The 16,566-nt window shown below is 28.5% G+C and overlaps 1 protein-coding gene across 1 annotated transcript in view; it reads left to right on the forward strand.

Annotated features, from left to right (window-relative positions):
- LOC111620662 (nucleoporin SEH1-like) overlaps positions 1–11,209 on the forward strand; it is a 42,558-nt gene extending 31,349 nt beyond the window's left edge. Inside the window, exons 4-8 of the mRNA XM_023362637.1 lie at positions 8,719–8,974; positions 9,054–9,287; positions 10,426–10,510; positions 10,590–10,668; positions 10,749–11,209. Coding sequence (XP_023218405.1) covers positions 8,719–8,974; positions 9,054–9,287; positions 10,426–10,510; positions 10,590–10,668; positions 10,749–10,948 — 854 coding nt within the window. The 3' untranslated portion in view covers positions 10,949–11,209. The remainder of the gene's footprint in view (positions 1–8,718; positions 8,975–9,053; positions 9,288–10,425; positions 10,511–10,589; positions 10,669–10,748) is intronic.
- The last annotated feature ends 5,357 nt before the right edge of the window (positions 11,210–16,566 follow it).

Raw genomic sequence — 16,566 nt, forward strand, 5'->3', positions numbered from 1 at the left:
TTCCTTGGCATGTTGTGAAATTTCTGATAGTTGGATAATAAACTGTTTTATTGTAATTTGTCTTTTTAAATTATTTTGAGTCAATATTAAAATTTGGAAAAGGGGATCCCTAGATCGGTAAAATAGGCGAATTTCCTACTACAACTTTGGTTGTTGTTTGGGATACAGTTAAGGTTTTAACAAAGTTCGAGCGAATACATAATTAGCAAAAATAAAGTGAAATAAAGTTGAAATAAAGTGATTAAACAAAAATTATTACAAATATCGTAAACAACAGTTCACAAATGCATATATAGAGATATTTTTTGGAGGGGGAAATGGTCTTCACAATTTTAAATTGATCGAACTCACGATGAAATGCTCGTATACACTTGTGCCATCTATCGTAGGATAGATGTACTATGCCAGAAACCTTTGCGGGAGTATATTAAACAATTTCCCAAAGTTTCATGGCAATCAGATAAACGGTGTGGTAATGCATGAAGGACAGACAGGCAGACATACATTCTTTTTTATATATATAGATTAGCAGAGATCCTGTTAACAGAGTGCTGGATAACAGATCAATCTGCTTAAATGAGCATTGTGTTGGTGGCATTTTTAGATCAGCAGCCCATGTAAGGGAGCACCATTCTAAGGAAGATTTATAAGGGTCTATCTTTAATCTTACAGTACATTACTACTCAGGACACAAGGTGACAGGGCCATCTACATCATGGTATGTTACATGGAAAATTGGTGAAATCTTTCATTAGTCAGTTTTCTAATACAAGTATAGTCAAATGATTTCTTACAGAATCATAATGAACAGGTTTTATTGGACATATATGAGAAGCAATTACATATTAAAAAGGTATAAAATATATACTCTATGAATAAACAATGCAGATGATATAAACATCCTTATCTTGAGGGAGCAAAGCAAGAAGTAATTAGCAACTAGCTTTCAGTGGTCACATGACCTTACTTGGTGGTATTGTAATTATTTGTTTTTATACTGTATGTCCCATAAGGGAACATTCAGAAATTTTGGAGCAAGAATGTTCACATCTTTTCAGCTAGTCCTCCTACTGTATTTGTGGAGAAAAGTGAAAGTAAAAACCTAAAAATAAAAGTAAAGTACCTGGTAAACATGGGTCTACTATATTTATGGATTATTTGATAGAACAATAAAATTGATGATATAAGAATATGTAAGTTTATATATATCAAAAATGAATAATTACTTTAAAGAAACTAACAATTTAAGTAAAAATGAGACATTTTTGAATAACTTCAACTCACTACGAGGTTGGTTGAAATAGAGGTTTGAAAACTTTTCTCTTTTACTTAACTTTAGTTATTATTATTATTGAGCCATTGAGTTTGAAAGTGGGGCAAGTCCATGTTATGTTATTGCTATGATTGGACACTGATCTTTAATTATCAAACATCGGATACCCACACGAATGCAAATGTCCAACTTAACGATTTCACGAGACATGGATTCAATCTAATTTTCAAATCTCTGTGTTCCATCGGTTATTCTGTGTATCACCCGAGGAAGAATTTTAAACTGTTCAAAAACATTTGTGATATACTTTAACCTTTGTGTCACTCACCCGGTAACAGGTTCAAGGTATGTTATTGCTAGATATTTAATGGTTTGCATTTGAATGAGTTTAAAAATATTCATAAGCAGTAATAGACTTATTTTATATTTTTTTGATCTTATTTCATGTAAATTTAATATGCAATAATGGCTATCTGTGTTAGGTAAAAAAAAATCATGGTTTTGGTATGTGCCAATGGACTTGCCTCACTTTCAAAAGCAGTGATTTGTTGAAAACGTTGATTTTCTTTGAATGGAATATAGTTATAATAACAATAAATTGAATATTTTATTTATTTACTTATTTATTTTATTTCAACATTTCATACTTCTTTGAAAAGCTACAATAAAACAAAAAATAAATTTAATTTTATAGGAAAAAGTGGAGAAAATAAGAAAAAATATTCAGTAATAAGTTGTATGCACATAATTATATTTCTTAGTTCACATGGTGCAATTTTTAAAGTATTCATGATGAATGGGATACATAGGGTAATAAATCCATCATATCTTTATATTTTTCTTTAGAGTGGACTTGCCTCACTTTCAAAATCAACTAACAATAAATATTGTTGACAATATAAATTAGTAGTAACAAATTTATACTGATATTATAAGATATTTATTGTGAATTGATTAAAAACTTAAATTTTATGTTAATTTGTAATAAGTATTAGCTTGTAACTTTTTTTTCACAAAATGGACTTGCCCCACTTTCAAAATCAATGACTCAATTAATTAAAAATAATTATTCTTTTTGAACTTTAATAAATTTATTATATAGATATACATTATATCTAAACTTTCCTATATATATGTTTGTAAAATAATAATAATAAAAGTTGTAGAAACTTAAAATTAATTTTACTGTAATTATTATCATATTTGTAATTACTATATTTTTATTAGTTATTATTAGTATATTATTATTAGCTAAATGAATAATAAATAAATTCTTAAATATGAAATTATTTATTTTTGGAAATTTATTTAAAATTCTAATATCTATTTATACATAAATTTGTTTCATTATTCATAAGTATCCAATAATATATTCTAGACTCACAGTGGTTCTGTGTGGAAAGTGACATGGGCACATCCAGAATTTGGTCAAGTTTTAGCAACTTGTTCATTTGATAGAACTGCAGCTGTATGGGAAGAATTAGGTAATTCTTTTGTCTTTTGAAATTGTACAATAAAATAAATGTAACATGTGTGTGTTATAAATAGAATATTTTATGAAAAAAAACTCAGAGGAATGAATATAAAAACAAAATAACTTGAAGAAAACAGTAACATTTATATAGTATGTAAACCATACTTCTTTTACAAGCATACTTTTAACTTAAAACAAATTTATTATTTTATTTTAACTTATTGCAAGTAGTAATTTCTAGCCATTTAAATCAGTAATTTCCAATCTCAGGTTAGAACTCAAATTAAGGTCAGTGATATGGATTATGTGAGGATTTCATGGAGAATTCATTAATAATGAAGAAAAAAAAATTAATATTTGTATTGAAACTCAAACAGAATCCTAGATTCAATACTTTTCTCAATGTTTATTAATAACAAATGAATACACTTTATTATTGTAAAATACAAGGTGTATATACACACACCAAAAGTACTTCTGATGGTTATTTTATGTTGCAGTAATATTATACTGAAAAGGGAGATTTCTAGGCATGTATATTTTACATTGTCCCAAAAAATATTAAATTTTTAATGTTACTTGTAAAATCCAATAAGTGACAATATTGCTTAGTACTCAAGTAAAGACATTAGTATTAGTGCATTCATAATAACACCATTGATTATGGCCATAGTAATATGTAAGTCTCAAGACTTGTAATAATGTCTTGATCTTGACTTATTCTTGTGAAGCAGCCTTGTGAAGTTTCACTCTTGTCTTAGTCTTATTGGCAGTGATGTTTATTTTTATTTGGATTTTTCTATCATTTTATAAGTATCAATCAGTATCAAGTTCTGATATAAATTTTTTCTAAACTAAAAGTAGTCTCAAAATGTAAAAATTAAATATTGTAATGAAGAAATAAAGCACATTTTAATAAAGATTACAAATATTTGCAAATGTTATTAATTTTGCTGTTATTTTAGTTTCGTAATTAATCAGTGATAGAGATATGGATTTGTTTGTTGATCTGAACTCTGGTTAAATTTCAAGTTAGCAGGCGTGGAAGTAAACAGTTATGAGTGAGCCTCTCCATACTTAGAACAGAAATCTCTGAATAAATTTTCACATACCACTATTGTTGGTACTGATATACAGAAATTCATAGTGGACTAGGTGGACTAATAGTAATAGTAGTATAACATAGTGGACTAATAGTATAACATAGTGGACTAATAGTAATATAACATAGTGGACTAATAGTAATAGTAGTATAACATAGTAGTATAACATAGTGGACTAATCATAATGCCAGTTTTTATTTAAATACTACTTGGTAATTTTTCATCATTTTTTTACTTTTGTCACATTTAATTTTAATTATTAAATTCTTTTTAATCTTATTTTAGTGAAGACTCAACTAACTGGAACATTCACTTATTACTTTTGTCATATTTCTACTGATAAGCTACACAAATCTTCAATTTCTTTTGTTGGAAAATTCTAAGATAGTAGAAAATCTTCTTTCAGGCATAGAATTCCTCAGATAAGTTTTAATAATTTTGACTCTCTAGTGCTTGCATCTGGCAACTGTGATTGGAATTGTAAAAATAAATGTATTCAGGGACAGGAATCAGGAAACTGCTGGTTAATTTATTTTTGATGATCAAAAACTTAACTTGCAAAACCTAAAAGATTAGCCTAGCTATCTTTATATACATTAAAAACTTTCAACAGTTGTTTACCTATCTCAGGAGCCAGATTATCATAGTGTTGGAAAGTTTTGATGCAGCAAAATATAGTACATAATCTTTCTTTTCAATCTTTATTTTCAGGTAATATAGCTATGAAAGTTTCAACAATCTTGTTTAGGCCAATAATCGGATTTTCAACTGGGTAACAATAATATCTAGTGTAATATTAGATAATGATTTTTTCTTGGCAGATCTATTCTTTTGTCTTAGATCAGTTCATCAAAGTGTCTTTTTATTCTTCATACTCTGACTTGAAATGAAGATTGATTCTCTAACTGTTGCACATCAAAGCAGCAACTTTTGTAATCTCATCAGTAATCATCAAGCTTCTATAATTCTTATGTGAGTGAGTTTTTAATGTGTGGGAAACTGCAACATTTCTTAAAACAAGGTTTAAAACTGGATATTTTTACCTCTATCGCAATTATAATAATTGATCAAACATCTGAGTATTTTTAAAAAATTGGCTGCTTTGTCTCTCTGGCCAGTGTAAACTGAATTAAATTTTCATTACACATGTTACAGGAAATGGAGGGTTTTGACACAGTCATTTCTGGAATGCCAACGAGTAGAACAAAGTCTGTTTAGAGAAATAGGTTGAGAGCATTCTGATTTAAGTTCTGCCCATCATTTACTGATGTGTGCAAAAAAATATGTAAAATTCTTCAAGCATCTCATAAAACATTTTTTTTTAATGGAATTATTTATGAATAGGTTTAATTAATTAATTAACTTGTGGACTATAAATTAATATAACATGCTAAGCTTTGGATGTACTATACAGTACCTCATTCTTGCTTTAATTCCAGAATGCATTCCAGACATACTGGTAGCTCTCCAAAACAAAGTCCTTTGAGTTTTCCTACTTATAAGTTGTTTTCCTGAAATAAGATGAAACTTGTTCCTTTGTTGTTTGACAATGGTGTTCAATTTGTCATTTGCTATTGTCTGGTTAAATACCACTGTCATAAAGTTTCAGAGATCTTGCATTTTGTTCTTGAAAATTAGGGTCTTGTTTAACATCGGTGGCTATTTCCATGATATGGTCATGAGTCATATATCATTTGTCTCAAAAAGTTCAGACATAGACTAAGCTTAGGAACTTATGTTAAAAGTATATAAATATATACATAAATAGTAAAATGGTGAGTTTTGTATCATTATTATTTTGTNATTGCAATTGTAGAAATCCCCAAGCCTCAACCTGGTTTGGATGCCATTCTAAGATCGTTGTTCTGACATCTTCCCACTTCTTAAGATCTTTAATAGCAAATATAGGCATTAATCCTCTTTTTCAGAAGAAAACATATCTTGCCGAGTTTCCTGGTGTTCTTCATTCAAGAGTTTTTGACGTACTTTTGTCGTCAGATCCGTTTCAGGTTCCATTATGAAACTCTTCGATGTTCTTTATTTTTCAGATGTGACTTTTGTTACTCCTTTAGCTGCTTGAGTCTTCTTGATTATACAGTATTTTTCTTAAATAAGATTGAACTACGGCCTACTGTAGACCTGTTCACGCCATACTGCCCAGTAACATTAGGCATCTTCTGCCCACTTTCTACCTTTGCTATTATACTCTCACCTTTTGAAAAGAAAAAAGAACAGATGCAAAACTTAACTTGTGCCTACCTGACAGTCTCGCGAATACATAAAAGAATTGTTTTGTCAGAAAAATAAAAGGCTGGAATTACAAGGGAGAGTTTCAAAGTTCGGAGGAATACTATCCGATCGGTANTTTGTCGTCAGATCCGTTTCAGGTTCCATTATGAACTCTTCGATGTTCTTTATTTTTCAGATGTGACTTTTGTTACTCCTTTAGCTGCTTGAGTCTTCTTGATTATACAGTATTTTTCTTAAATAAGATTGAACTACGGCCTACTGTAGACCTGTTTACGCCATACTGCCCAGCAACATTAGGCATCTTCTGCCCTCTTTCTACCTTTGCTATTATACTCTCACCTTTTGAAAAGAAAAAAAACAGATGCAAAACTTAACTTGTGCCTACCCGACAGTCTCGCGAATACATAAAAAATTGTTTTGTCAGAAAAATAAAAGGCTGGAATTACAAGGGAGAGTTTCAAAGTTCAGAGGAATACTATCTGATCAGTATATACCGGCTTGAGCGTCGATGTCGACGTCTCCCACACTCCGAAAAGTTTCGAATTGTTGCCCGAAGACAAGAGAATACCAATCGGTATTCATTATTTTACGTCGCTTCTTTTTGTGTTCGTTCTGTGCGGTGTTCGTTATCCGATCATGTGTTCGTTGTCCGAACATAAAAATCTTTCGCGAAAGTGTTCGTTATCCGATTTGTTCGTTGTCCGAACATAAAAATCTTTCGCGAAAGTGTTCGTTATCCGATCTGTTCGTTAACCGATCATCCACTGTATTTATTTATTCAAACTGCTAGTATAAAGTAACTGAAATATTTGTGATAATCTTTTCGAAAAGAAATGTTCTTATATCTAAATTCTATTTCGAGCTAACACTTTAGTTTAACTTAAAAAAAAAAATAGAATACAAAATTACACAATTTAGACAAACAAGCTCAAATTATTCTAACGATCAAATAGTTTATCTGGCTGTATCACCACTAAACTTGGCAAATTAATGTTTTTACCATGCTGGAATAAAAAGTTCAATCACATGAAAACCACAGAGGGATGTGGGCATAAGCTCGAAATAGAATTTAGATATAAGAACATTTCTTTTCGAAAAGATGATCACAAATATTTCAGTTATTTATACTAGCAGTTTGAATAAATAAATATAAGAATGTATTTAAACATTCACTAACAATATTTGAATTCCTCATCCTACTATCAATATATATTGTGCATTATAATCACAAAATAATGCATAGTAAGTAGAAGTTGCAAGGTTTGAATTCCACTTTGGACTGATGTTTTTATCTGGAATAGTTTTGAATTAAATTTAATGCAAAGCTATATTAATTTAGAAATCACTAGCAATAATCTTTACTGATTTCTAAACATACTTTAATCTAATTGCAGTTTTATTACCATTATCTCTACACACAAACTGTTTCATAATAATCCAGTAATATATCACCCATTGACATATAATTCTAGCAACCAAACTGTGTTGTATATGATGGCATCCCTGATTTATTTAGATGTAAATATATGTACAAATTAAATAATATTCTATCAATGTAATAAAAAATTTATAAACAGGTAAAATTATGTAAATTTTTATTTTAGTTTCAGATAGTAGTGGTAATGAAGGTATACAATCCCATTGGGTAAAGAGGACAAGTTTAGTAGATAGTAGAACACCTGTTACAGATATCAAATTTGCACCAAAACACTTAGGTCTTCAACTAGCTACCTGTTCTGCAACTGATGGTGTTGTAAGAATATATGAAGCACCTGATGTAATGAATCTTAGTCAATGGTCTTTACAGCATGAAATAACTTGTAAAATTAGTTGTAGTTGCATTANAAATGTTCTTATATCTAAATTCTATTTCGAGCTAACACTTTAGTTTAACTTAAAAAAAAAAATAGAATACAAAATTACACAATTTAGACAAACAAGCTCAAATTATTCTAACGATCAAATAGTTTATCTGGCTGTATCACCACTAAACTTGGCAAATTAATGTTTTTACCATGCTGGAATAAAAAGTTCAATCACATGAAAACCACAGAGGGATGTGGGCATAAGCTCGAAATAGAATTTAGATATAAGAACATTTCTTTTCGAAAAGATGATCACAAATATTTCAGTTATTTATACTAGCAGTTTGAATAAATAAATATAAGAATGTATTTAAACATTCACTAACAATATTTGAATTCCTCATCCTACTATCAATATATATTGTGCATTATAATCACAAAATAATGCATAGTAAGTAGAAGTTGCAAGGTTTGAATTCCACTTTGGACTGATGTTTTTATCTGGAATAGTTTTGAATTAAATTTAATGCAAAGCTATATTAATTTAGAAATCACTAGCAATAATCTTTACTGATTTCTAAACATACTTTAATCTAATTGCAGTTTTATTACCATTATCTCTACACACAAACTGTTTCATAATAATCCAGTAATATATCACCCATTGACATATAATTCTAGCAACCAAACTGTGTTGTATATGATGGCATCCCTGATTTATTTAGATGTAAATATATGTACAAATTAAATAATATTCTATCAATGTAATAAAAAATTTATAAACAGGTAAAATTATGTAAATTTTTATTTTAGTTTCAGATAGTAGTGGTAATGAAGGCATACAATCCCATTGGGTAAAGAGGACAAGTTTAGTAGATAGTAGAACACCTGTTACAGATATCAAATTTGCACCAAAACACTTAGGTCTTCAACTAGCTACCTGTTCTGCAACTGATGGTGTTGTAAGAATATATGAAGCACCTGATGTGATGAATCTTAGTCAATGGTCTTTACAGCATGAAATAACTTGTAAAATTAGTTGTAGTTGCATTACATGGAGTCCTTCTAGGTAAATAAGAAATATTAATTTCAAAATAATGCACTTTAATAATACAACATATTACTTTTGTTTTTTTATTTTTTTTAAGAATACATCCACCCATGATAGCTGTGGGTAGTGATGATTCTAGTCAAACAGCTGGTGGAAAAGTTTTGATATATGAATACAATGAAAATAGTAGGAGATGGAGTAAAGTTGAAACAATTGTTACGATAACAGATCCTGTTCGTGACATAACTTTTGCACCCAATCTTGGAAGATCTTTTAATCTTTTAGCAGTTGCCAGTAAAGATGTCAGAATTATTTCATTAAAGCCTTTAATGTAAGTGTATTAGTTTATAAAATTATTATTTTTGATATAATACAATATAAGTTGTTATTAAAAAGGAAGTTTATTTTTAAATGTTAAAATAATACTGAAAATTTTTTTACTTGGAGTGTTCAGAATATTTAAAAATTTATAACCAAACATTGTTCTTGGTTAAATATATACACTGGAAATTTTTATCAGTTAAACTGGGTATAATTTCTAATTAAAACCATACACTTTTACTTGTTTTTGTAAACATAACTTTGTTTCATTAAAATTTCAAATTGATATACAAAGCAATTAGTGAAATCTGACTTTACAATTTCTCTTGAACATTACTCCATTTTAGAATCTCATTGTATTGCAAAAATATATGAATTCAACATCAAAAAATATGTTCTAAGACCTCAGCTTAGTTCTAAAGCAATCATTTTTTCTATTTTTCTCCTGAAGTGTAATTTTGACCAAAGAAGTGCTAGTTTCAAAGAATACTAAATAATTAGTGCTTTTATCAGTAATTTTTTTTTTAATGTTGAAAATGCAAATATATTTTCATTACTGACAAGCTTATAATTAAAAAGTATCTACTACTATCATTCATCCACATATGGTTAGCAATATGAACCTTATATTTTTATGAATAGTTTGGTTCAGCATACAAGAAAAATTACCTTTCCTGACCATAAACTATGGTCCACTGTATCCTTTAACAACTTGTTGCATACTTATTTTTGTTAAAAAATTTACATGCAGCTGTATAATGCACTGACATCTATTTCTTTTCTTTTTATCAAAATATTTAAATACAGCAGAAATTTAATTCTCTTTGGAATGTGTAATATTCATTAAACTAGGTATTTTAAATTCTATCTAGACATAATTACCATAAAGTTTTTTCACATTATTCAAGGAAAAACAGATAAATTTAATAATTTCAGAATAAGTCTAAAATATCCAATAATTTTCTTAATCAAAAAAATATACACTACATGACTATCGTAGTATTAAAATTAAAGCAAATTTGTTATTCTGTATCAGAAATATTCAGGTATTTCTTCTATTTCAAAGTTGTTATTGCTTTATAATTCCATTTAAATAATATAAGAAATCTGTTTAGAAATTTTTCATTATGTTTTTATTTACAAAATAGTGATCAAGGAAATGGCAATCCTCAAGGAAGTTTATCAAAATTTGAGATTAGACAAGTGGGACAATTTGATGATCACAATTCTCAGGTTTAAATTATGAAAACATTTTATCATTAAGGGATTTTATATTACTGAAATTATTAATGTTGACAACTTTTTTTTTCAGGTTTGGAGAGTCAGTTGGAATATTCTAGGTACAATTTTAGCTTCTTCTGGAGATGATGGTTGTGTGCGTTTGTGGAAAGGTAAGGTTGCAACAGATATTGCCAAATTTATTTATAATGTATATAAAAACTAATTGAATTAATTCTGATTTTTTTAACAGCAAATTATTTAGATAATTGGAAACGCATAGCAACATTAAAAGGAGATTTGACTAGTGCAACAGGAGAGAAACAAGCTGGAAATGTTAATCCTGGTAATCAGTCAGTTGCAATTAGCCTGGCTCCATCTGCAACTCATGGTAACACAAGATATTACAAACTAGGACAGATTCATCAGCCAGCACCTGTACCTTGGCATTGATTGTGATTTAAAAAGTTTTCAAATTTTAATTGAAATGATTAAACTTGTTTTATTTTTCATAAACTTCTACATTTTGAAATATGTTCAATAATAAAGTGTTGTGTATTAATATTGAATTTCTTAATATTGAAAAGACTCATTACTACGAAGAACAAAAAGAAAAAATATATATATGTATTATTTCTGTAATAGAAAAAATTTAAGAATTTAAGTATTTTAATTAACAAGAATTTTAATTCAAATAAAATTTTTTGCAATATATACAATTTTCCTATTTCATGCATCATCAAAATCAGTATATTCAGATATAATGTTGAATTCATTTGACTAGTTTTAATCTTTTTACAAATATTTTATGGACAACAATTATTTATTTGATGTCAAAATATCATAGAAATATTGCTAATTATAATGAAATTTGTCTCAGACTAATATTCAATAAAATCAATTATGTATATAATGTTAATTAAAAATCAATACTAATATAATTTATTTAAAATAAAATGAATCTAGAAACTGGTGTGATACTTAAATTTCAATAAATATTTTTTTAAACAAATTTCACAATCTTTATTGCATTCCATGTACTGTTTGTTTCAAATGAAGATATTTAGTTGAAATATATTTTTCAAACAACAAAATTATTATTGATAATGTTCATGTTGCTGTTCCAGATCCTTAAGTTTGAATTCAACAATATATTGAGTAATTATCACAATAGTATCTACACTGATTTTTGTTTTCCTAATTTTTTATTAGTTTAACAAAAATGTAACTTGTTTTCAAGTAGACTTGTGTTAATTTTTTTCAAACATCTGATGAAATTTCAGTATAATTGGTTTAGTAACTTTATTGGAGAAAAACTTCATTATTATTTTCTAATTTGGATTTATTTAACTATTAAAGATTCAATCTCATGTATAATGGACTATAGTAGAAATTTTTGAAGAGGAAATTTTGATGATATGGCACAGACAGCTGCATATTGTTTGTGATTCAAATTTTTTCCAACAGTTGGCTTAATCTAACAATGTATGAGAATAAATAAAAATGCAATGCCATAGACTAAAAAAGGTAACAAAAATTGAATTTAGACAATATATTAAATTTAGAAATAGTTATACTATAGTTTAATTGCATAGTGTTTCATTTTTCTTAAAATATTTACGAATTATTGTAAAACTTTGGGGTTGAAACCCCTATTTACTTGTCTATGGCTCTGCAATATATGAAAATTGTTACTCTTTATTGGGAAATATAGGTTTTCTTTTGTATTTTGTAAAATAAAAACTTTCATTTAAATATCACTAAGTAATATTTGAAATAATCAAAATACATAACTTAAAAGTTTGATAAAAATGCATTTTTCAATCCTTAAAAAATAAATTCCATTATTAACTAACTGAAAATAATTATTTTTAAAAATAAATATCTTCAATAATTAGTTTTTTGACTTTAAAACTAATGGAAGGTTTTGAAAATTTTCTTTTGGTGTAATCAAATTTTATAGTAAAATATACATATGTGCATCTTTTATCATTATGATTTTCAATCTAACTCTTTAAAATTAAGGAACATATGTGAATATTTGTACAACTGCTCTATAAACTGTTGAAAAATACTTCTGCAGACTGCAAAGGTCTTCAGTACAAGACTTTAATTTTTTTTTCATGAAGGTTTGTATTTCAATGAAGACTTCAGACAGTTCTGGGTGACTCATCCTGTGGTACATTATACTTTATCTAAATATATACACAGTATAAAAGTATATTGTGTATATAAATTTTTAAAATACTTATACAAGAGGGGGGAACAATTACATAGCCAACTTAGATAATTTAATTTCTTGGTTCACAAACTGGAAAAATTTTCATTAGCTCCAAACAAATATTTTCTTGTGTATCACACAAAATCCTATCTTGCTTCAAAATTACGCATACTTTACAAAACCGTAAGTACTAACAAAGACAATAACACATATAATACAATTGCCTACAACAAAATACATACATTATTACATCCTAAACTACAAATGTACCAGTTTTAATTGCTTATTGCAATTTTCAAATGCATGTTTGCTGTATTCACACAATCTTTTTTTTTTTGCACCATTTTATAATAAATGCCACAAAATGGCTTGCATGGAAATTTCATTTATGTGCCCAATTGTGCAATGATTTTATCTTGGCAAGGAAGAAAATTTGTGCAACTTTATTAGAGAATTTTGATGTTTTTGTTTATTCAAATTAGAAATTTAATCTAAATAAATATAATAATTATCCTTAAATATTTTATCATTAATTTCTCATATTGATTGTCTAATTCAAGTCATACTCTGAAAAATTAAACTGTTATTTTGATTATATTTGAAATGAATTACCAATTCTCAACTTGCACAATTTCTTTAGACATGTAGAATTAGTATTGACATATAGAATACTTAATATGCAATATATGCATTATTATAATTTATCAAAAGTTCTTGTAATTTAAATGTTTTAAAACAAAATGTTATCTTGCCAGCTTCAGAATCTTTGTAAATAAATTTTGTATCAAATTGTATTTTACAGTGTTGTTGGTAGGGAATGTTCTCAGAATACTTCATTGGCTTTCTAAAATTTATAAGGGTAGAAACAAATCTGTGCATTGGGTTACACAATAAATCAATACAAAATTAACAGTACATGAGAATAATACAAGGTTTGGTAATCCACCATACATTTCTAATCTGAACTGACACGATCTTTGTATTCCAAGCATTCTGCACCACGATGATGTCACCCATCTGTTTTCTTGATCTCCCAGATACAGGTTAATAACAACAAACTTGACTGTTTGGGAGGTCAATCTAAGTACAAGTGACCTTGATTTTCACAGGGCTGTACAATATATAGTCACTACCATTGATAACATAAAGGAAGCTGATTTTGAGGAATTAATTCCACATTTCACATTGCTGATTGTAAATTAGAGCACTTCATACAAAACATAGACTTCTCCTGGCTGTTGCTCTTGTGCTTACACATTTCTTATATACACTATACACTTCAGCCCATAATAACAAGCTGCTACTAGTAGGGAAAAATAAACCCTTTTTCTGGTACAGTCACATCACATACACAACAAATGTTATCCACAGTAAGCTCTGTGATGGCAAAGTGTTGATCTGCTACAATTAAAAATATATATAGAAACAATAAATAGCTAACACTACATTTTAAGCTAACACTGCTATTTTTTTTGTTTTTTTTTTTTAATTTTTGAGTCCCGTTGATAATTTGTTAGACCGATCATCTGACACCAATGCATTTTTCATGCTAAAATCATTTATGTATAAAATGATTATTAAATATGGAAATAAAATGATATCAGATTTTGCTGTCCGTTTTCTATATGTATTGAATTAGTAAATTTCTGTATTTCTTACAATACAAGTAGAATAATTTTGTGCAACTAAATACAATATTTTTGTTTATTGTGACTGATCTAGCATCATATCAAATACTAGATCATTTCAAAGTGAAAGTTTTAAAGCATATTCTGAATAGAGAACATGCATTAAGACAACTAAGTGGAAAAAAATTTGAAGATAGCCAAATCTGACACCAAATCTTTGCCTACATATAAGTAAATGCAATTTGTGATTGACATTACTGCCATGAAAATGTTGCAATTGTTGAAATGCCATACAATGACTACACAATTAAATTGGTGCCACAACATTTTTGTTTTAACTATTTGTGTGTACAGAGATGAAGCACAAAAGCATCAGCAATCATTGTGGCAACCAAAACGGAAGGGAGAGACTGTTTCATGTCTTTAGAGGAAATTTTTCCCCAGTGGCCACTCCCACAGTTCACAGGACTTCTGCTCCTGCTACTGAAATGATACTGTCATATGTAGCAATATCTCCTGGTAAGTGCAACAGGGCATTTGGCTGCAGAGGACATTTGTGCTTTGTGCATATTTCTATCAATCTGTGGCTACTTTAATAAGAACCAATTTTTTAACCATTGGAAGAAATGAGGAAGCTCTCCATTAAACTGTATAATAAAATATCAAACTGTGGGAAAGAGAACTGGCTGTAATACATATACACACACTTACATACATACATACACACATGGGCAGTGAATGCATCACTGTCAAATGGCTGCACGCTGTGGTATGTCATAACACCGGGTAATCAGGTGGGAGTCTTGAGCCACTTCTGTCTTGTGCAGTTCTGTGCCAAAATCATTCTTGTCCAATACAGTCCAAACACCCTTCATGCTATAAATACCAGAGGGCACTGCAGTTCAAAGATGTTAGCTGCCATCACAATAACTCATATTGACGAAGATGCATTCGCTGAATGATGTCTCTGCAATCATTAAAGACCCGACGAATATTTTCTGTGTCTACTGCACAGGTGAAATGGGGATAACAATAATGTTTCCCATCACCACTGGCAGTGCTGATGCGCTGAAATATATAAAAGTTCTATGTAAATAATATGATAAAAATAAAATAAAATCAATAATTTTAAAATTGTCTATTTATGCATTTTTAAACATTACCTTCTAATGTTTTATTTATGAAGATATGAAGAAAGAAAATTAGAAGTGGATAGATTTTTTGCAAAATAAATTAGAAAATACAAAGTTTACCTCACTGTGCAAGTTTTTATTTATCCATTTTCTAGCATTGTTAGTCAAAAACAAAACAATAAATAATAGAATAAAATTCCAATTGTAACTCAAACAATATTAACTGGAAAATCACATGAAAAAATCAAGAGAAAAATAATAAATTTTATAATACAAAATTATATTTGGCAAGAAATTATCTGCAATTTAAAATAAGGCATTATCTTTCTAATATAAGAACACCATTTTAAATAAATCACATTCCAGAGTATTTCAACTGTATCCTATATTCTTTGTAATATTGATTTTTCCTTGTAATTATAATAATTAAAATTAAATTCTATTGTAGATAGATTTATTTTTGTTGTAATAGCTGAATTTGCTTTGTTGGATTTTTATATAGGACCATAGATCAAATTTTTTCATGCAGACATATTACCTGACTTGATATCAAAGTTTACCAATAGACATTTCTATAATTTATTATGCCCATATCCAATGTACAATTATTCATTAAAATGAGCAAATGACAAGGCACCACATAAAATTTTATTGATAATTATAGACTATGATGAGTTAACTGCAGTTGTGCATTATGTAATTGTTTAATTTCCAAAATATATTATGTAACTATATACAATGTAGATAAATTAGTACTAAGATTTTTATGCTGGATTTTATCAAATATTGTTCTCTTAAAATACAGTAATACCTCAGTTTTTGTTGACTTTGGTTATTGTCGGTTTCAGTTTTTGTCGATTTTTTTGTGAAAAATTTGCCCCAGATTTTGTTAGTGTGACCATGTGACCTCACTGCAAATTTGCAAAAACAAAAGGAGACCCACACTTTTTCCTGCTCAGTTTAGTGTTGTTTCTTGTAGTGTGAGCATTACTCTGTGCGTCTAGCCAAACAACTGCTCTATGACAGCCAGATGGCCAAGCAGTCAACGTGGCAGCCTACTGCTCTGGAGGTCCCAAGATCGATTGCAGA

The sequence above is a fragment of the Centruroides sculpturatus genome, unplaced genomic scaffold (genome assembly GCF_000671375.1).
Source record: "Centruroides sculpturatus isolate CEXI.00-Female unplaced genomic scaffold, Cexi_2.0 scaffold194, whole genome shotgun sequence".
NCBI lineage: Eukaryota > Metazoa > Arthropoda > Arachnida > Scorpiones > Buthidae > Centruroides > Centruroides sculpturatus.